Genomic DNA, 23976 nt, shown 5'->3' with positions numbered 1-23976 from the left:
GTAGGGGGTTCAATATACTGCAGGGGGGTCAAAATACCATGGCTAAGTAAAATTTTCAAAATATCTTTTCCAGTATATTAAATACATACAAACTACTCATTGGAGTATTATAACTATGTTAAGGAGTTAGAATAACTTGAACTTTTGAAATTCAAGGTCTATAGTAGGGGGTTCAATATACCGCAGGGGGGTCAAAATACCATGGCTAAGTAAAATTTTCAAAATATCTTTTCCAGTATATTAAATACATACAAACTACTTATTGGAGTATTATAACTATGTTAAGGAGTTGGAATAGCTTGAACTTTTGAAATTTAAGGTCTATAGTAGGGGGTTCAATATACCGCAGGGGGGTCAAAATACCATGGCTAAGTAAAATTTTCAAAATATCTTTTCCAGTATATTAAATACATACAAACTACTCATTGGAGTATTATAACTATGTTAAGGAGTTAGAATAGCTTGAACTTTTGAAATTGAAGGTCTATAAGTAGGGGGTTCAATATACTGCAGGGGGGTCAAAATACCATGGCTAAGTAAAATTTTCAAAATATCTTTTCCAGTATATTAAATACATACAAACTACTCATTGGAGTATTATAACTATGTTAAGGAGTTAGAATAACTTGAACTTTTGAAATTCAAGGTCTATAGTAGGGGGTTCAATATACCGCAGGGGGGTCAAAATACCATGGCTAAGTAAAATTTTCAAAATATCTTTTCCAGTATATTAAATACATACAAACTACTTATTGGAGTATTATAACTATGTTAAGGAGTTGGAATAGCTTGAACTTTTGAAATTTAAGGTCTATAGTAGGGGGTTCAATATACCGCAGGGGGGTCAAAATACCATGGCTAAGTAAAATTTTCAAAATATCGTTTCCAGTATATTAAATACATACAATCTACTCATTGGAGTATTATAACTATGTTAAGGAGTTAGAATAGCTTCAATTTTTGAAATTCAAGGTCTATAGCAGGGGGTTCAATATACTGCAGGGGGGTCAAATACCATGGCTAAGTAAAATTTTCAAAATATCTTTTCCAGTATATAAGATACATACAAACTACTTAGTGGAGTATTATAACTATGTTAAGGAGTTAGAATAGCTTGAATTTTTGAAATTCAAGGTCTATAGTAGGGGGTTCAATATACCGCAGGGGGGTCAAAATACCATGGCTGAGTAAAATTTTCAAAATATCTTTTCCAGTATATTAAATACATACAAACTACTTATTGGAGTATTATTACAATGTTAAAAGTTAGAATTGCTAGAATTTAAAAATTTTTAAGGTCTAAAGTAGGGGTTTCAATATACCATGGACAGAACAGAACAGAACAGAACATGATTGAAGAGGGGTCAAAATACCATGGCAAAGTAAAATTTTCAAAACATCTTTTCCATCATGTTCAATACATACAAACTACCTATTGGAGTATTAACATGTAAAATCAGTACAGAAATCCCCAGCTCTAGTCATGAGAGTAGTCTTAATTCCAGCAAGGACATATCCGCTTCTAGTCACAACAGCAGTGGGATAATATCCAGTAAACCAACAGACTCTACTGAATCCGACTGGTGTATTGTAACTATGTTAAGGAGTTAAAATAGCTTGAATTTTTGAAATTTAAGGTCTAAAGTAGGGGGTTCAATATACCGCAAGGGGGTCAAAATACCATGGCTAAGTAAAATTTTCAAAATATCTTTTCCAGTATATTAAATACATACAAACTACTCATTGGAGTATTATAACTATGTTAAGGAGTTAGAATAGCTTGAACTTTTGAAATTTAAGGTCTATAAGTAGGGGGTTCAATATACTGCAGGGGGGTCAAAATACCATGGCTAAGTAAAATTTTCAAAATATCATTTCCAGTATATTAAATACATACAAACTACTCATTGGAGTATTATAACTATGTTAAGGAGTTAGAATAACTTGAACTTTTGAAATTCAAGGTCTATAGTAGGGGGTTCAATATACCGCAAGGGGGGTCAAAATACCATGGCTAAGTAAAATTTTCAAAATATCTTTTCCAGTATATTAAATACATACAAACTACTTATTGGAGTATTATAACTATGTTAAGGAGTTGGAATAGCTTGAACTTTTGAAATTTAAGGTCTATAGTAGGGGGTTCAATATACCGCAGGGGGGTCAAAATACCATGGCTAAGTAAAATTTTCAAAATATCGTTTCCAGTATATTAAATACATACAATCTACTCATTGGAGTATTATAACTATGTTAAGGAGTTAGAATAGCGTGAACTTTTGAAATTCAATGTCTATAGTAGGGGGTTCAATTTACCGCAGGGGGGTTAAAATACCATGGCTAAGTAAAATTTTCAAAATATCTTTTCCAGTATATTAAATACATACAAACTACTCATTGGAGTATTATAACTATGTTAAGGAGTTAGAATAGCTTGAACTTTTGAAATTTAAGGTCTATAGTAGGGGGTTCAATATACCGCAGGGGGGTCAAAAATTCAAAATACCATGGCTAAGTAAAATTTTCAAAATATCTTTTCCAGTATATTAAATACATATAAACTACTTATTGGAGTATTATAACTATGTTAAGGAGTTGGAATAGCTTGAACTTTTGAAATTTAAGGTCTATAGTAGGGGGTTCAATATACTGCAGGGGGGTCAAAATACCATGGCTAAGTAAAATTTTCAAAATATCTTTTCCAGTATATTAAATACATATAAACTACTTATTGGAGTATTATAACTATGTTAAGGAGTTGGAATAGCTTGAACTTTTGAAATTTAAGGTCTATAGTAGGGAATTCAATATACCGCAAGGGGGTCAAAATACCATGGCTAAGTAAAATTTTCAAAATATCTTTTCCAGTATATTAAATACATACAAACTACTCATTGGAGTATTATAACTATGTTAAGGAGTTAGAATAGCTTGAACTTTTGAAATTTAAGGTCTATAAGTAGGGGGTTCAATATACTGCAGGGGGGTCAAAATACCATGGCTAAGTAAAATTTTCAAAATATCTTTTCCAGTATATTAAATACATACAAACTACTCATTGGAGTATTATAACTATGTTAAGGAGTTAGAATAGCTTGAACTTTTGAAATTTAAGGTCTATAGTAGGGGGTTCAATATACCGCAGGGGGGTCAAAAATTCAAAATACCATGGCTAAGTAAAATTTTCAAAATATCTTTTCCAGTATATTAAATACATATAAACTACTTATTGGAGTATTATAACTATGTTAAGGAGTTGGAATAGCTTGAACTTTTGAAATTTAAGGTTTATAGTAGGGGGTTCAATATACCGCAAGGGGGTCAAAATACCATGGCTAAGTAAAATTTTCAAAATATCTTTTCCAGTATATTAAATACATACTAACTACTCATTGGAGTATTATAACTATGTTAAGGAGTTAGAATAGCTTGAACTTTTGAAATTTAAGGTCTATAAGTAGGGGGTTCAATAAACTGCAGGGGGGTCAAAATACCATGGCTAAGTAAAATTTTCAAAACATCATTTCCAGTATATTAAATACATACAAACTACTCATTGGAGTATTATAACTATGTTAAGGAGTTAGAATAGCTTGAACTTTTGAAATTCAAGGTCTATAGTAGGGTTCAATATACCGCAGGGGGGTCAAAATACCATGGCTAAGTAAAATTTTCAAAATATCGTTTCCAGTATATTGAATACATACAATCTACTCATTGGAGTATTATAACTATGTTAAGGAGTTAGAATAGCTTGAACTTTTGAAATTTAAGGTCTATAGTAGGGGGTTCAATATACCGCAGGGGGGTCAAAAATTCAAAATACCATGGCTAAGTAAAATTTTCAAAATATCTTTTCCAGTATATGAAATACATATAAACTACTTATTGGAGTATTATAACTATGTTAAGGAGTTGGAATAGCTTGAACTTTTGAAATTTAAGGTTTATAGTAGGGGGTTCAATATACCGCAAGGGGGTCAAAATACCATGGCTAAGTAAAATTTTCAAAATATCTTTTCCAGTATATTAAATACATATTAACTACTCATTGGAGTATTATAACTATGTTAAGGAGTTAGAATAGCTTGAACTTTTGAAATTTAAGGTCAATAAGTAGGGGGTTCAATAAACTGCAGGGGGGTCAAAATACCATGGCTAAGTAAAATTTTCAAAATATCATTTCCAGTATATTAAATACATACAAACTACTCATTGGAGTATTATAACTATGTTAAGGAGTTAGAATAACTTGAACTTTTGAAATTCAAGGTCTATAGTAGGGGGTTCAATATACCGCAGGGGGGTCAAAATACCATGGCTAAGAAAAATTTTCAAAATATCTTTTCCAGTATATTTAATACATACAAACTACTCATTGGAGTATTATAACTATGTTGAGGAGTAAGAATAGCTTGAATTTTTGAAATTCAAGGTCTATAGTAGGGGGTTCAATATACCGCAGGGGGGTCAAAATACCATGGCTAAGTAAAATTTTCAAAATATCTTTTCCAGTATATTAAATACATACAAACTACTCATTGGAGTATTATAACTATGTTAAGGAGTTGGAATAGCTTGAACTTTTGAAATTTAAGGTCTATAGTAGGGGGTTCAATATACCGCAGGGGGGTCAAAATACCATGGCTAAGTAAAATTTTCAAAATATCTTTTCCAGTATATTAAATACATACAAACTACTTATTGGAGTATTATAACTATGTTAAGGAGTTGGAATAGCTTGAACTTTTGAAATTTAAGGTCTATAGTAGGGGGTTCAATATACCGCAGGGTGGTCAAAATACCATGGCTAAGTAAAATTTTCAAAATATCGTTTCCAGTATATTAAATACATACAAACTACTCATTGGAGTATTATAACTATGTTAAGGAGTAAGAATAGCTTGAACTTTTGAAATTCAAGGTCTATAGTAGGGTTCAATATACCGCAGGGGGGTCAAAATACCATGGCTAAGTAAAATTTTCAAAATATCTTTTCCAGTATATTAAATACATACAAACTACTTATTGGAGTATTATAACTATGTTAAGGAGTTAGAATAGCTTGAACTTTTGAAATTTAAGGTCTATAGTAGGGGGTTCAATATACCGCAGGGTGGTCAAAATACCATGGCTAAGTAAAATTTTCAAAATATCTTTTCCAGTATATTAAATACAAACAAACTACTTATTGGAGTATTATAACTATGTTAAGGAGTTAGAATAGCTTCAATTTTTGAAATTCAAGGTCTATAGCAGGGGGTTCAATATACCGCAGGGGGGTCAAATACCATGGCTAAGTAAAATTTTCAAAATATCTTTTCCAGTATATAAGATACATACAAACTACTTAGTGGAGTATTATAACTATGTTAAGGAGTTAGATTAGCTTGAACTTATGAAATTCAAGGTCTATAGTAGGGGGTTCAATATACCGCAGGGGGGTCAAAATACCATGGCTAAGTAAAATTTTCAAAATATCTTTTCCAGTATATTAAATACATACAAACTACTTATTGGAGTATTATAACTATGTTAAGGAGTTGGAATAGCTTGAACTTTTGAAATTTAAGGTCTATAGTAGGGGGTTCAATATACCCCCTTCTATACCTTGAATTGCAAAAATTCAAGCCTTCTTACTCCTTAATAAAGTAATAAAACTCCAATAAGTAGTTTGTATGTACTAAACATGCTGGAAAAGATATTTTGAAAAATTAACTTTGCCATGGTATTTTGGCTCTCCTGCGGCATATGGAACCCTTACTATAGACCTTTAATTCAAAATATTCTGGCAATTCTAACTCTTTTATGTTGTATGAATACACCAATAAGTAGTTTGCAGGTATCAAACTTGCTGGAAAAGTTGTTTTGAAAATTTTACTTTGCCATGGGATTTTGACCCCCCCCCTCCTGTGGTATATTGAACTCCCTACTCTAGGCCTTTAATTTCAGAAATTATGGCAATTCAAACTCTTTTATGTAGTAAGAATACAAATATAAGTAGTTTGTATTTATTAAACTTGCTGGAAAAAATATTTTGAAAATTTTACTTTGCCATGGTATTTTGACCCCCCTGTGGTATATTGAGCCCCCTACTTTAGGCCTTTAATTTCAAAATTCTGGCAATTCTAAAGTCTTTTATGTAGTTAGAATACAACAATAAGTAGTTTGTATTTATCAAACTTGCTGGAAAAGATATTTTGAAAATTTTACTTTGCCATGGTATTTTGACCCCCCTACGGTATATTGAACCCTATCTCTAGACCTTTAATTTAAACAAATCTGGCAAATCTAACTCTTTTATGTATTTAGAATACATCAAAAAGTAGTTTGTATGTACTAAACTTGCTGGAAAAGGAAATTTTGAAAATTTTACTTTTCCATGATATTTTGACCCCCCTGTGGTATATTGAACCCCCTACTCTAGACCTTTAATTTCCAAAAATCTGGCAATTCTAACTCTTTTATGTAGTTAGAATACACAAATAAGTAGTTTGTATGTATTTAACTTGCTGGAAAAGATATTTTGAAAATTTTACTTTGCCATGGTATTTTGACCCCCCTGCGGTATATTGAACCCCCTACTCTAGACCTTTCATTTAAAAAAAATCTGGAAATTCTAACTCTTTTATGTAGTTAGAATACACCAATAAGTAGTTTGTATGTATCAAACTTGCTTGAAAAGTTATTTTGAAAATTTTACTTTGCCATGGTATTTTGACCCCCCTGCGGTATATTGAACCCCTACTCTAGGCCTTTAATTTTAGAAATTCTGGCAATTCGAACTGTTTTATGTAGTTAGAATACACCAATAAGTAGTTTGTATGTATTTAACTTGCTGGAAAAGATATTTTGAAAATTTTACTATGCCATGGTATTTTGACCCCCCTGCGGTATATTGAACCCCCTTCTCTAGACCTTTAATTCAAAAAAATTTGGCAATTTTTACTCTTTGGTGTAGTTGGAATACACCAATAAGTAGTTTGTATGTATTAAACTTGCTGGAAAAAATATTTTGAAAAATTTACTTTGCCATGGTATTATGACTCTCCTGCGGTATATTGAGCCCCCTACTCTAGGCCATTAATTTTAAAATTCTGGCAATTCTAAACTCTTTTATGTAGTTAAAATACACCGATCAGTAGTTTGTATGTATTAAACTTGTGGAAAAGATATTTTGAAAATTTTACTTTGCCATGGTATTTTGACCCCCCTGCGGTATATTGAACCCCCTTCTCTAGGCCTTTAATTTCAGAAATTCTGGCAATTTGAACTCTTTTATGAAGTTAGAATACAACAAGAAGTAGTTTGTATTTATTAAACTTGCTGGAAAAGATATTTTGAAAATTATACTTTGCCATGGTATTTTGACCCCCTCCCCCTTTTTTACCATGGAAAATCAAAACTACCCTTATATCTATATATACATATGTTATAATTACAAATAATTAAAGCATTCAAGCTACATATGGTCTAGTTATAATGTGTCAATAAGTATTTTGAATGACATTTTGTTGGTAAAGACTTCAGAGCACTTATACCAAGCAAAGATATTTCTTTTAATTAAGCATGGAAAATGTACCTTCCCTTCTTGTATGAATGATTTTTTAATCTATGATAAGCTTTAGAATAATGTAAAATGTTCTAATATTCATCTAGGATGAAAAAAACAGGGGGGTTCAATTTACCATGGGGGTTCAATTTTCCATACAGGGGGGGTTCAATTTACCATGGGGGGGTTCAATTTACCATAGCGGTATTTTGACCCCGGGGTCAATTTACCATGGGGTTCAAAATACCATATGACACCGGCCATCCAACCAAGATGGCCGCCATGGCTAAAAATAGAACATAGGGGTAAAATGCAGTTTTTGGCTTATAACTCAAAAAACAAAGCATTAAAAGCAAATCTGACATGGTTTAAAATTAATTGTTTATCATGTCAAGATCTATCTGCCCTGAAATTTTCAGATGAATCGGACAACCCGTTGTTGGGTTGCTGCACCTGAATTGGTAATTTTAAGGAAATTTTGCTGTTTTTGGTTATTATCTTGAATATTATGATAGATAGAGATAAACTGTCAACAGCAATAATGTTCAGCAAAGGAAGATCTACAAATAAGTCAACTTGACCGAAATGGTCAATTGACCCCCTAAGGAGTTATTGTCCTTTATAGTCAATTTTTAACAATTTTCATAAAATTTGTAAATTTTTACTAACATTTTCCACTGAAACTACTGGGCCAAGTTCATTATAAATAGAGATTAATGTAAGCAGCAAGAATGTTCAGTAAAGTAAGATGTACAAACACATCACCATCACCAAAACACAATTTTGTCATGAATCCATCTGCTTCCTTTGTTTATAATATTCACATAGACCAAGGTGAGCGACACAGGCTCTTTAGAGCCTCTAGTTTTATATGTTATCATGCAATGACACCCAGTTAAAAAAATAAAAATTAACCTGCCTTTCTGGTCTGTTTACAAAGAGTAGACCTAGGGGAGGGGAAACAGACATTCTTTCAAATGTGGCACAAAGATGAGCTGAACAGTTTCGTTGGGTTGATCTTGAACTTTGACTTTTGATGATTCCGCTGTATTTTTTTAACAATTGTTTCATGTTAATCCACAATGGTGACAACAAGATTTAACCTATCACTACAGATGAATATACAAATGTATTTAACTTTTGTTTCAGGTAAATCTACAATGGTGATATTATCAACAGGGGGAGGTAAATCATTGACGTATCAGCTGCCAGCTGTTCTGTATGCTGAGAAATCTACATGTTTTACCCTTGTTATCTCACCACTTGTGTCTTTAATGGAAGATCAGGTATGTATTCATTTATTTTGCCTCACCTAAGGGCATTATGTTTTCCTATTTTTTTGTCGGTTTAGTCGTCCTTTGGTTTGTTCGTCTGTCTGTCCCACATCATGTTAAAGTTTTGGGTCAAGGTTACTTTTGATGAAGTTGAAGTCAAACCAACTTGAAACTAAGTTCACATGTTCCATATGATATGATCTTTCTAATTTTAATTCCAAATAAGAGTTTTTACCCCAATGTCATGGTCCACTGAACATAGAAAATGATAAGGGGAGTGGGGTGTCCATGTACTCTGGACAGGTTCTTGTTTATAAATGCCCTGGTTTTACCTAGAGACTTCTAAATTGAAAGGGCATTATGTTTTCTGGTCTGTGGGTCTGTCTGTTCTTCCGTCCGTTCGTCCCGCTTCAGGTTAAAGTGTTTGGTCAAGGTAGTTTTTGATGAAGTTGATGTCCAATCAACTTGAAACTTAGTACACAGGTTCCCTATGATATGATCTGTCTAATTTTAATGCCAAATTAGAGTTTTACCCTAATTTCACGGTCCACTGAACACAGAAAATGATAGTGCGAGTGGGGCATCGTGTACTTGGGACATATTCTTGTTTGTAATTTTGTTAATTTAGCAGACATTTAATTAAGTAGGTAAATTATATTTGGTTTTGGAATGATTTGAAGGTGTACATGTTTGTCTGTCCGGGCTCATATTATTTTTACCTGATTTTTTTTAGTTTTTGTTCAATATTAAATTTTTGTGGTTTTGACTATTTCTCAGATATTACAGGCAATACAACTTCTGTAAATGGTTTAGGTAAATACCATATAATAGGTACATGTCTATTTTCATCATCTCATTTCCATGGAGCATTGATAATGTTTAGTATATGTTACAACTGTAATAAAGCCTTCACATTACAGACCTTCAACATGAACTCAATCATGATGAGTTAAAGCTGAGAAGACATTTCAGCCTGTACACTCTTGTTTAAAACAAGTTATAGAATACAACCAAACAAATTTGAATTCAATTAAGATTGAGCTGTTAGTAATTAGATTTAGCACAAAATATTTAATTGTTAAACAAACGTGATGTATTTGATTTGAAGATTTCAGTGTGTGTCATTTAAAACATGTTTGCTTCACTTATGCTAATCTACCATCCAAAATTTCATTTGAAAAGGTGAAAATAAAGCATCAGTAATAACATAAAAAAAATACAAGTAAGGGATAATTTTATTTTGTTAATAAATTTACAATTAAGAAGTGTAAGAAGAAATCGACCTAAAAGCTGAACTCTAAACAAGATTTGTTAAGAAACTTTGCAATTAGAGTTACAATAGCCGATCATTCTCTCTACATTGTATTATATGGAGATGGATACTTAATAAGTCACAACCAAATAACATGGCTATTTACTCTTATTCTTCAAGGTAGATAAAATATATCTTTGTATAGATAGAATATAAATATTCAACATCTTTGGTAACAAGAAAGTGATATTATCCACTTTGTTCTGCAATCAGCTTACAATTATACAATGAACGTGTACACAAAAATCTTAGAGATAGGAAATACAATATGCGTCGTCACCTATTTATAAAAGACCCTACATGAAAATATGAAACAATTTAATATTGAGAAAACTAATATGTCATGTATGTATTGTTAAATTTTTAATCTGAATTATATTTTTTTAGACTAGTTTACAAAAAAAACCATGCAATTCTGGTTATTAATCACATTACATCTTCTTATAGTTGCTATAAGAATATTGTCAAAGTTTTCTGCATTTATAACTTTTTCTTGCATGTAAATTTGCAGTTTTTAAAAGATTGTTAGTTTCATTATGAATTTGAAAGTATAATTGATTATAATTAAGTTAAGTATGATAAAAATATTAAAATAACCATTCCTGTTATTTTCAGATCACTGGTCTACCCCCAGGAGTGAAAGGGGCTTGTCTCCATACCAACATGACCAAGGCCCAACGGGAGTCTGTAATGGAGTCTGTAAAGGAAGGCAATGTCCACTTCCTGTTAGTATCACCTGAGGCTATAGCTGGAGGAACAATGTCTGCCTTAACATCTGCTGCCAATCTTCCTCCCATATCATTTGTCTGTATTGATGAAGCCCATTGTCTGTCAGAGTGGTCACACAACTTTAGGCCATCCTATCTCAGATTAACAAAGGTAAAACTAGAATTAAGTTAGTTTTTTAGTGGAAAAAAATATATACTCAGTAACTCTGGATTATATTTGTTACTAAATAAAGTTTAAGTACAAAATAAAATTTGCTGATCATAAGTATGTTTGTTGTAGGTTCAGGTATGTGACAGTTGATATGTATATATAATATCAGATAATTTTATTGTCAAGTTTTGTTTGTGGTTCAGATCTAGACCTTAAATCAGGCTGTTAAATCTGTTTTGTGGTTGTGTTTCTATATATAAATTACATGGAAAAATGTTAACCACAAAAATTAGACGTACAGAAAAATTCCAAATATCATGTATTTCATTTGACTTGGTTTGCAATATGAGTTTTCTTGTATGGTTAATGTCGCATAGCTAAATATTTAGTGGTATAGAAATATTCTTTTTTTATTTAATAGGTTGTTTCTTATAAAAAACATATTTTTCTAGTTTATTTAGAATGTCCTGGTCAATAGCACATGATTTTTTGACCTCAAACCTTTGACCATAAGGGAAACTTACATCTTTTCATACATATGTCTGATTAACAAAATCACATCAGTACATTTAGAGAATTTTCATTAGTGGAATGAACTTGATGTTTATAGATTTAATTACATTCGTACCTTATAAACCAAAATGAATAAATATGACACTTTTTCCAATCCTGGTCAGGCTATTGACAGTTTTCCGAGGAGAATATTGTAAATTACAAAGTTTATATCTGGTATCTAGAGGATATTTGAATGACATTGATTAAATATTTCTTTTCTATTTACTGTTATTTATTGACTTTATTAAAAGTTTAGCACTTGATTAATTACTGAATTTTACGTAAGAAGTTACATAGCTACAAGGATCTATGGTGAAATTTATTCGTCAATTTACCCGCAATGTTTAAGGGAGTTCGCTTCTCAATTTCAAAGTAATTAACTTTTCAAAGCACTAGTTTATATTGACAGGGAATTGTTAAAGGAATCCAAAGAGCAAAAAAAATATATATAGGTCACCGTGCTTGTTTTCGAGATATGAGCCATTGAAATTTTGGGGGGAAAAAATTCTCTCTTGACTTTTCATAGCTTTATCATTGACAAGTTGAAGTTCTCAAAAACTGTTGAAAAGTAATTAAAATTTTATAAGACTTTTACAGATGGCTTATCATTATACATGTAAAAGATTTTCAAAAAGAAAAATGGGGTCACCGGGGAAATTTTTTCAAGGCATTCAAATGGATAAAACCAGAGGATTCCGAAAATCTGACAAAAAAATCAAAACATGACAAGCCAGCTTCCTTAACACTGACTGGTACAATTTTTTTTTCTGATACTGGTAATATTTTTTGCTTAAAAAGAGAACAATTTATAGGTTTATATGAATGTAATTTGTATTGTTTTAGGATATTCTGATGCCTTTTGTTGATTTCATGGGGAAAAAAACAGTGTACTATGGATTCATTATTATTTGTTGGGTACCAATTTTTGTGGATTTCTTTGGTATAGGGGAACCACGAATTTGAATGTTCAATGAAACACAAATGTTGTAAAGGAATGTATGCAAGTTTTGCCAAAACCTTTAATATGCAAAGGACAATTTTCACTAATGGCACAATATGGCCTTAAATATCAACTATTTCATTAAACACCAAAAAGGTCACGATTTGATTCGTAAATGGGTCTATTTCAAAAGACTTAATGCTAAATAAATCAGTTCTTTTCAAAAAAGTACATAATATTCTCCAAAGTAGGCCCATTTTGGACATTTTGTTAAAATATGGTGATTTAGTGCAATTTTCAGACCTAAAAGCTTTAGGAAAACATTGGCCGCCACCTACGATCCAAAATGTTTTGTAGCCAAAAGATTTCAATTTTGATATAGAATTTATCAATAAAAAGACTTTTCAGATCGTGGATGGAGGCCAAGGTTAATTATTCCAAAAACAATTAAAATTGTGGAAAAAATTTACCAAAATTGACGTAAAATACAAATAATGTATACTTCAGGGGTCATAGCTTCATAAATTTTAAATGAAGCTGCCAATAAAATATGTTTTTGTATTGATAGTATTATCACAAGTATTTCTATGCAAAACTTGTAATTTATTGGCCCCATTTTAAAAACTTCAAAAATTTAGGGCCAATTTTAACCCTTCGTGAACCTTCTCCTTTTCCTCAATCCACGAAAATTGGTACCCCCAAAATAAATGAATGGACAGTATTAGTATTTCATTAAAAAAACAACAGTTTCCTTCACAGTTTTATCAAGCCTCAATTTAAAAGTTGTAGTTATTTCATGAATCAGTAAATTTGAATATGAAAGAATTATGTCTTTTAAAATGAAATTTGCACCTATTTCTTATGGTGCCTATTTATTTCATCTAATTTTTGTGTATTGTACTATAATATAATAAGATTTGTTAATGATAGATTGAGGAAACAGGAACCCAAAGATACTAATAAAAGATAAACACCGAGAGGGCAACATTCAGTCTTCAACAATAAACAAGTACCTTTTGTTGATGATGTCATACTTGTGTGGTGGAATAGGGCACTTCATGTCTATCTCATTTACTCTGTTATGGTGGGTTCAACAACTTACAGAAAAGAGTGACGATTTACAGAAAAGAACCGAAAAGGAAATCAATTTTATTTGTAATCATGGAAATAAGGAAGAAAAATACTATTAGTATCAAAATGTGAACAGTTGTGTAAAAACATGGGTCGGACAAACAAAGACGGTTCTCCTGTTTCAACCTTCTTGACAGAAAGTTGTTTGAAAACAGATGGTGTTACATGAATGTCACAATTGTTAAATGTTTTGTTGAAACCCAAAAGAGTTTGTCCACTGCAGCACAAATTCACAACACCCTTCGTCATTTCTTCTGTATATAGGATAACGCACAGTGTTTTACCTCCAGAATGAGCTACATGCTTAATTAAACTGTGTCCATTCTGCATCATATTTTCTATACTGAGTTTGTATGTTATCTGCCATATTTCCACGGTTTCCTGTTACTGTTACGCCAGTTATATTCCGAATTTCTTTTTTCTTATCGTGGTATTTTTTGTCACGAATCTGTCTTAGTGCTGAAGGCCGGGTTGCTTCGTCACTACAAATGATTAGCAATTTATTGTATGCATTTTTTGGACGCATGGTCTTTACAAGTTCTCCCATTTCTTCAAATAACAGTGCTGGAGTAAGAACGAAATTCGTTTCCATTCTTTGAATTGCCATGGACAGAAAAACCAGGGCATTTGCCTTCAAATTCCGTGACAGCGGCATTGAAGTTGATCTCAAATGAAGGAGATGCTTTTCCTACTCATGTTACTCTCTTCTTGTATGACTGTTGCCTAAGAGTGGAGTAGCTTGATATAAACAAACGAAATATTTTTATGCCCCATTTATGGGCATTATGTTTTCTGGTCTGTGCGTCCGTTCGTCCGTCTGTTCATTCGTCCGTTCGTCCGTCTGTCCCGCTTCAGGTTAAAGTTTTTGGTCGAGGTAGTTTTTGATGAAGTTGAAGTCTAATCAACTTGAAACTTAGTATATATGTTCTGTATGATATGATCTTTCTAATTTTAATTCCAAATTAGAGATTTAACCCCATTTTCACGGTCCACTGAACATAGAAAATGAAAGTGCATGTTTCAGGTTAAAGTTTTTCAGGTTAAAGTTTTTGGTCAAGGTAGTTTTTGATGAAGTTGAAGTCCAATCAACTTGAACCAATTTCACGGTCCACTGAACATAGAAAATGAAAGTGCATGTTTCAGGTTAAAGTTTTTCAGGTTAAAGTTTTTGGTCAAGGTAGTTTTTGATGAAGTTGAAGTCCAATCAACTTGAAACTTAGTACACATGTTCCTTATGATATGATCTTTCTAATTTTAAAGCCAAATTAAACTTTTGACCCCAATTTCACGGTCCACTGAACATAGAAAATGAAAGTGCATGTTTCAGGTTAAAGTTTTTGGTCAAGGTAGTTTTTGATGAAGTTGAAGTCCAATCAACTTGATACTTAGTACACATGTTCCCTATGATATTATCTTTCTAATTTTAATGCCTAATTATATTTTTTATCCAATTTCATGGTCCATTGAACATGGAAAATGATAGTGTGAGTGGGGCATCCGTGTACTTTGGACACATTCTTGTTATAAATGTTAGGATAAACAATTAAAGTACGAGAATATTTGCTTTTTCATTTATTTTTACTGCGTATTATGAAAACATGTAATATGCTTATTAAAACGTATAAACCCGCTGCATTTATTTTCACCTGTCCTAAGTGCATGGTTTTCATTTGTTGATGTGGTTTGTGTTTCATAAGCGTTTCTTGTTTCTAGTTTTTGGTGGAAGAAGACTTCAAGTCTTCTGGCCTATGGTGCAGGCTGTAAAATCATTGAACTGTTACCACATCCGTATGCCGCATCCGTTTCTGTGTATTACAATTTCATAACAACTTCCGATTCTGGACACCGATTTTTGCACATGATTAAGCATCTGAATCATTTAATTTGTAAATTAGGATTAACAAACAATCACTATCGTAAATATATACCCTTTTATTATAGTAAATTATTAGATTTCATCTCATCTACAAGAACGTTATTTGTTTACTTGTAACTGGATGTTTTTAATGTAGATATTTGTAGTATGCATGCATGAATTTGGTATTGGGTCGACTCGCCCTGTTTACATGTTCGCCCTTGGTCTGCTCGTCCTGAGTTCTTTCGCCCATATAGTACATTTGCCCTGTGTTCATTCTCTTTACTCTGATCAAGGACGTTTTATAATACGTCCTTGCATTTACTAAAAAATATTTATATTAAAGGTATCGTTAAAAAACCTCTAAAACATGAATTTGTGAAAATCATCACAAAAATATGATTGTTCCTTATTTTGTTCCCAAGGTAAGACAATCGTGTTCAGCCAATCAAATTCAATGTTTCTCGTGGTCAAATTAATAAGCCAAACAAAAACATTTTCTCTGAAGATTATTCTAACATGCTAGATTTTGAACTTGTGTTGTTTTTATCTAGTTGTAAAATTGTTAACATGGCATGTGAATTTTCATCTGCAAGCAGGTTCTTACACAGCTGAAGGATAAAAGCATGGCTGATTGACAAAAATCAATGATGCAGTACTACCATAAAGATAATAAATAGTAATTTTTTCACTAACTTTTGTATTCAATTAAATCATTTAAAGCACAATGTACTATTCTTTTTTTCACAATGACCAACAAACAGGTCCCCCTCATTTGAAGTGCTGTTCCCAACCTGTGAAAGGTCCATCTTTGTGAATAATTCAAAATTGGAAATTTCAACAAGCGTTTAATATCCTTACAAAAGAAAATAAATCCTGGTCTGCTAGCTACATGTTCATCTTTTCTACTGATTTAATAACTAGAATCATGCAAACAGACTTAAAAAAAAAGGCATGTAAACTCATCATACAAATATGACACTTTTTCTAAACAATCCAAATTGCACAAAATACTTCACTAAAAATTGTAAGCTTTAAAATTGTTATTGCGCACTAAAAACCCCCATACAAATTATGACTTGGATGGAGAGTTGTCACACCTTCTTATATCTATATAAACAAATATTTAAATGATAAGATTAAAATCCTTGATGAACAATAAATGATAATTAAACATACATATTTTAAAAAAATATTACTAAAAAACCAAGCTGTTATATTGTTTCTTTTTTGTAAGTTCACATATTCCTATAAATGCACAATCTAAATTTGACCTATGCATTCATTTTAATTCTTACGAAGAATTGTTAACAATATAAAAAAATCTGTGTATATAAACATTGTTTTAACTTTATATAATAAATATATATGTTTCCTCTTTTTTGCGGTTCTTTTCGGTTCTTTTCAGTTCTTTTTGGTCCTTTTCTGTTCTTTTCTGTAAATTGTCGCTCTTTTCTGTAAATTGTTGGGCCGGTTATGGTGGCATTCATATTTACCAATACACTCACAGGGTTTTATTTTGTAATTGATTATTGTGAAATCAGAGACTTATAAAACAAGTATCAAATAAACATTTGGTATTGAAGTTATTAAGTGCAACCCTTTAGTTTGTCAGAAGTATTCTATATTTAAACTAATAGAAATATTATCTGTATACAATCTTTCAAGACATTCATGTAGGTAAAATGCTAATTTTTTCTCTCTAATATTTTGATCTTTTCAGTCCATATTCTGCATAGCCAACAACATTAGAGTAGAGATAAAGTTTTTTTGTTTTGTACAAAAGGTTGTCTGGGGATGAGACAGATTTTCTTTTGAAATAAAAAAAGTTCATTATGAAATAATACTTTGACTTCAGGATGTAACGTCAATCTGTCAATTTATTCTACCATTGGGGAATTTGTTTTAGTTGGGTTTAGGTTTAATCAAATTAGTCTTGCTATTGTTGGAGAATGAAGAAATATATATATATATATACATTAATTAACATGAAAATAGATTACTCTGTATCTTTTGAATCAGAAAATTGATATTAGATGTTTTTGCTGTGCTCTTTTATTATCTTGGAAACGATGACATGCTAGAAAGTCGGAAAATACATAAATTGCTTAGTTTACATTATCAGTTCTTAAAAAGGTTTTATAAGATTGCTAGAATCTAATCTCCTCTTTAACAGGATTAAAACTTACATGTTTAGAACTACAAAAATATATAATAGTGAAAGCTATTTTAAAATAATCCTTACAAATTTGATATGAATACATAATCCCTTAGAATAAGAAAAAATAGTCTTTGATTTTAAATGCCAGTATACATATATATATGTTGGTCATTAACCTTCAGAGGTTTCCATGTTGACTCTTCCTTAGTGCTGAATTTACTATTTTTTTCTATTTTTCTTTTTATGAAGTTTTTTAGCTCACCTGGCCTAAAAGGCCATGTGAGCTTTTCTCATCACTTGGCGTCCGTCGTCGTCGTCGTCGTTAACAATTTTTCAAACATCTTCTCCTCTGAAACTACTGAATGGATTTGAATGAAACTTAGAATGATTGTTCCTTAGATTATCCTGCACAAAGTGTGTGCTTCGATTTTTGATCCGTCAAAAAACATGGCCGCCGTTACTTAAAATAGAACATAGGGGTCAAATGCAGTTTTTGGCTTATATCTCAAAAACGGAAGCATTTAGAGCAAATCTGACAGGGGTAAAAATGTTCATTACGTCTAGATCTATCACCCCAGAAATTTTCAGATGAATCAAACAAACCATTGTTGGGTTGCTGCCACTTAATTGGTAATTTTAAGGAAATTTTGCAGTTTTTGGTCATTATCTTGAATATTATTATAGATGAAGATAAACTGTAAACAGCAAAAATGATCAGCAAAGTAAGATCTACAAATAGGTTAATATGACCAAAATTGTCAATTGACCCCTTAAGGGGTAAATGTCCTTTAATGACAATTTTTCACAATTTGTTCATCATATTTGCTAACTTTAAAAAATCTTCTCCTCTGAAACTACTGAATGGATTTGGATGAAACTTAGCATGATAGTTCCTTAGATTATCTTGCACAAAGTGTGTGCTTCGATTTTTGATCCGTCAAAAAACATGGCCGCCCTTACTTTTAATAGAACATAGGGGTCAAATGCAGTTTTTGGCTTATATCTCAAAAACGGAAACATTTAGAGCAAATCTGACATGGGGTAAAAATGTTCATTAGGTCAAGATCTATCAGCCCAGCAATTTTCAGATGAATCAAACAACCAATTGTTGGGTTGCTGTCACTTAATTGGTAATTTTAAGGAAATTTTGCAGTTTTTGGTCATTATCTTGAATATTATTATAGATAAAGATAAACTGTAAACAGCAAAAATGATCAGCAAAGTAAGATCTACAAATAAGTTAATATGACCAAAATTGTCAATTGACCCCTCTAAAACTACTCAACCAAATTCAACCAAACTTCATTTGAATGATCAGTAGGGTGTATAAAATAAAGTTTGTGTTTTATTTTCTATTTCGTCAAAAAACATGGCCGAAGGCATTGTTTACCAGGTGAGCGATTCAGGCTCTTGAGAGCCTCTTGTTTGTTAGTCAAATCACTGATAAGGTTTATATGTATACCTCAATGTCCTATCAAATAGAATAAGTATATGATAAGTTTTATACCTATACTATGTATACCTAAGTGTCCTATCATAAGTGTCCTATCAAATAGAATGATATATTTTTTTTTTTATTTATTTAAGAATTGAATGCTTCTTTTTGTAAATTTATTGGGGTGTCAAAGCTTTTACAACCCTATAAAGTTACAAAAAGAAGCATTCAATACTTATAATTACATTTTTTAGCTATAATCATGAAAACACGAATTTTACATATTTTTTTTATTTAATTCACCTGTGCACTTTATTGTTGGACCACGTGTTTTCATGAATGAAAAGTTGTATTGAGCAATGCAACGGCTTACGGAATAACATGTGATGTGCAGTAAGCCAATCAGAATAAAGTATTATAATGAAACATACATCTAATGTAATTATAAAGTTTTGTAATAAGACCAATCTGTGATAAGTTTTATACCTATACCTAAGTGTCCTATCAAATAGAATAATATCTTTTTTATATGATTTCTACATTAAAAACAGAATTAAATGTTTTTTCATAAGGAAATACAAAGTAATAATTATTAGTATCATTTAATTAAAAAATTTCAGTGCACAAATGTTTGAGGGCTTTCTTTGCCCTTTGGTCCAGTCATGGAAGCACTACAGTGCACAAAATTTGGCAAGATTTATTAAGAATTTTTATACTTTTTAGAGATTGCCAAATGTCTTGTCTTTCTCCATAATTGCATGTGTTGAAATCAGAAATCACTTTTTAGCTCACCTTGGACCAAAGGGCCCATGTGGGCTTATGTCATCACTTGGCATCCCTTGTCATCATTTGTCTTCCGTTGTGGTCCATCGTCTGTCGTCATCATAAACTATTTAAAAAATCTTCTCCTCTGAAACTGCTGGTCCAAATATCTTCAAACTTTAACTAAATGTTCCTTAGGGTATCAAGTTAATAAATTGTACCTATAATTTTTGATCCAATGATAAACATGGCCACTAAGGCTAGAAATAGAACATAGGGGTCAAATGCAGTTTTTGGCTTATTTCTCAAAAACTAAAGCTTTAAGAGCAAATCTGACTGAATAAAATTGTTCAATTGGTCAAGATCTATCAGCCCTGATATTTTCAGACAAATCGAACAACCCATTGTTGGATTGCTTCCTCTAAACTGGTAGTTTTAAGGAAATTTTCAGTTTTTTGTTATTATCTTGAGTATTATTATAGATAGATATAATCTGTAAACAGCAATAATGTTCAGCAAAGTAAGATCTACAAAAAAGTTAAATGGCCATGCAAAAGTGTCAATTGATCACCTCTTATTGGCATGAGATTTTGTAAAAGATTGTGGCAATTTTTTGATTGTTTTCAGAATTGTGTTTATGTTACCTTAGATGTACATACACAATGTTTATAAACTTCTTTTGTTTATTATTGTCTCGTTAACATATCTCCAAAAGTTCCTCCTTGTATTCATGTTAAAATATTGAAAAATGGCATGGACAAATAATAAGGTAGGAATAAAATAAGAAAAGAAATCCCTGATAATAAATATCTCTGACTTGTTTTTCAATCTTTTATATACATTATTTCATTAATTAGCAATCAATGTCTTGAAAAAATAGTGTTAACAAATTTGTTACATTTTAACCTTGACAAAATTTCAGTTCATAGACTTTTTGTTGATAAATTTGTCCTTGTTGCTTTCATTCAATTACAATGAACTAGAAAAAAGACGAGAACAATGTGAATGTTAAAAAAAAATTTAGAAAACAAAAGTTGTTTATTTATTTTTTTAAAGTTTACCTTGTTCAATAAACTATGATCATTGATGTCAATTTCTTTGATTTGGTAATTGCTTTACTTTCATAATGGAACACAAGCTCTTTTACTGTTGAAATTAAGAGTAATTGATTTTTTTAAGCAAGTAAAAATTTTTTAAATTGTCCTATGCATAATTATTTGCTTGAAATCACCCTTAAATTTCTGACATTAAAAAGTAGATAATGAGAGGAAATTTCACAAAATATTAACCTTTATTAATACAAAACTAAACCATTTAAAAAAATATTTACAATCTTTTCTCCTGGATAAAACCAATGTCTGTTTCTGTAATTTGATTACTATGGGTTGTAATATAGTATAAAAAAAGAAATGTTGTGTGATTGCCAATGAGACATCTATAACCAGGTCCTACAAATGATCTTGCAAGAGAGTGGACCTTTGAATTGAGGTTCAAACTGCATAGGTATTACTTCACAGGTCAATAGGATTCATCTTGATTTGTGTTAAAATGATGAATGTTTTTTGTTTTTTTGTTTTATTCTTTTACATGATTGGTTGGTTAAATGATTTTTGCTTGCTAATAACATCAAGTGGAAACTCTTCTTTACTGGCTTACACACCAATGGCATACAAGGGCAGTAAGTAAGTAACATCCATTGGCAATTATTTCAATCATTTTTAGGAATGAGAATTATTAATAATTTATACAAATAGTAGTTTCTGCAAGTTGGGAGAGCAGTAAAGAAGGCTCAAAAATTTACACTGGCCCTAGAAACCAATTGTAATTTTGATAGGGACAGAAATTTCTGTCACCTACATACCCCTCTAAGAGTTTTTACAACGTTTTTTTTTTAGATCTTCTTTCAGTTTCTAGTGGTCCTTCATTTTAATTGATTGAAAACTATTCACCTGTTGTTGGTTGGCCTTATTGTTTCACATTTCTTTAAAATAAAGAGATTGTTGCAATAGCTCTACCTAAGTTATCTGATTTAATGTTGGCTTTTTGACTGGTTATGACTGCAAAATAAATGTATACATATAGAACAGCCAAACTGATGCTGCACTTTAGCAAAGGTTTTACTGTCCGGCTAATCAAGACCAAGTTGACCCTACTTCTTTATCCCAGTTACCATAAAAAAAACAGGAAAAAGTCCCAACTCTACAGCTTTTTAAGTACTTAAAGTCCTTTACTTTTATTTTTGAATGAGGATTGAGATATGTTATGATTGCCAATGAGATAACTCTCCACTAACTGTTTTCTTTTTGTATTTGTTTATCTGAAATATGAGTGGGAGATCATCTTCAATATCATTACACAGCTTGTATGCAATTTATTTAATTTACTTCCGCTAGTATAGGAATAAAACTTGTAATTTGTTCTTTGCAGAATGATTATATTACTTCCATACATTTGATTATGAATTACTGGAGTGAGTAAACAAATTGTAAGACTTATTAGGCATTGAATTTAGATAATAAAAAATGATTCCATTAATTTTCTTTCCAAATTAAAAGAATGTATCCTGTTGAGATTGTTAATAATTGACTTCATTGTAAAAAAAAGAAACCATAAAAATCTGTTGTTGTAGTTTGACAACCTTTCAGACATTTTTATAAATTTTAAGCTGAAGCCTTGCTGAAACTTTTTATTTTTGTAATTCATATGTTCTTTTTGAACAACATTTTAATAAAAGTATACCATTCTTGACATTCATGAATTGGTCCATGAATTGGTCTATTTTTTGTTTCCCCTAAAGTTTATTCCTCCAATTTGAAAGTTTAAAGTTAGCTGGAACACTAAAGATGTTTTCATATTTCAAGTTATGAAAGAGCTATTTCTTCTTGTGTGACAGGGTAATTATTTTTTTTATGTTTTAGTGACAATTTTAAGCATTTTATTTTTTGAGCCAGAAAAACTTTAAACATGGAAGTTGCCCTTAAGGGCATACAATACAGTTACAGGGGAGGTAATGACGTTGCTAACATAAAATGTTATTTTCGCGACGTCAAACTGTGACATATCGGGAAAAGATGCATTTTTCGACTGATTTTTATCACTCAAACTGATTTAATTTGAAAACGACTGGATGGATGCCTATTTTTTAAAATGACATTTTGTTTTATTTTGCAGGGAGATTATGTGAACCAAATGTTATAAAACTGTAAATAGTGCAATTGTTTTAATATTGATAAATATACAGCAAAAAAATACGTTTTTTTCTCAATTGATGACCATTTGATTAATATGAGTTATTTCTGAATAAAAAATGCATAAATTGTTAGGATACTTTAAAATAAAAAAATTACAAATTATTTAACAAAAAAAATTTTTGTTTATCTTTTAAAACAAAAAAGTTATGGCTTTTTTTCAAGAGGGAAAATACGGCCATAAATCTGAATTTTTAGCAAATTTACAAAATTTCAACCTCATTTAACTCAAAAAGTAGCACATTAAGGTATATTTATTATTACATATTTGATTTAATAAGGCAAAAAATAGCCTATATGGAAATTTTCAGCAAACTGTAAACAAAGGATCAAAACTGTATTGTATGCCCTTAAATGAAAATATGTATTAAGAAATGAAGCTGTTTTTTAATTTCATACACTAGGGAAAAGTTCCTATGTAAACATAAATTGATAAAATATTGTATTTCATGATTTGAGTAAATATGAGATAAAACAGGCTCATTGTCTCATTGGCAATCATACCACATCTTCTTTTTTATATGATATAGAATGTTGGATGTTATACATGCTTGTAAGTGCACAACTGACTCTGTATCTCTCTAACAACACAACATTAGAATAAACTGTAAAAAACAGTTGGAAATGGCATGTCTCATTAGATTGCCATGAAGTAGAAAAAACAACTAACATAAAAACACAAACATGGCAACAGGGACAATTTGTTTATCGATGTTTTTCTTGGTGAATTTTGTAAGCCTATAACTAGTAAAATGTTTTATAAATTGTACTCATCTCTTTTAAAAGATGGTGGACAAATTTTATGTGGCACTTTGATTTCGTCTCATGGTAAAAATCCTCCCCTATCTAGTTAGTTAAAAGTTGTCAGTATA

General features: G+C 31.0%; 1 protein-coding gene across 1 annotated transcript in view; it reads left to right on the top strand.

Moving 5' to 3' along the window:
• Positions 1 to 23976, top strand: part of LOC143078879 (ATP-dependent DNA helicase Q4-like) — a 210982-nt gene that overhangs the window by 31284 nt on the left and 155722 nt on the right. Inside the window, exons 11-12 of the mRNA XM_076253901.1 lie at positions 8702 to 8838; positions 10754 to 11017. Coding sequence (XP_076110016.1) covers positions 8702 to 8838; positions 10754 to 11017 — 401 coding nt within the window. The remainder of the gene's footprint in view (positions 1 to 8701; positions 8839 to 10753; positions 11018 to 23976) is intronic.

Source organism: Mytilus galloprovincialis, chromosome 6 (assembly GCF_965363235.1).
Source record: "Mytilus galloprovincialis chromosome 6, xbMytGall1.hap1.1, whole genome shotgun sequence".
NCBI lineage: Eukaryota > Metazoa > Mollusca > Bivalvia > Mytilida > Mytilidae > Mytilus > Mytilus galloprovincialis.
This window is presented reverse-complemented; position numbering and strand designations above follow the sequence as displayed.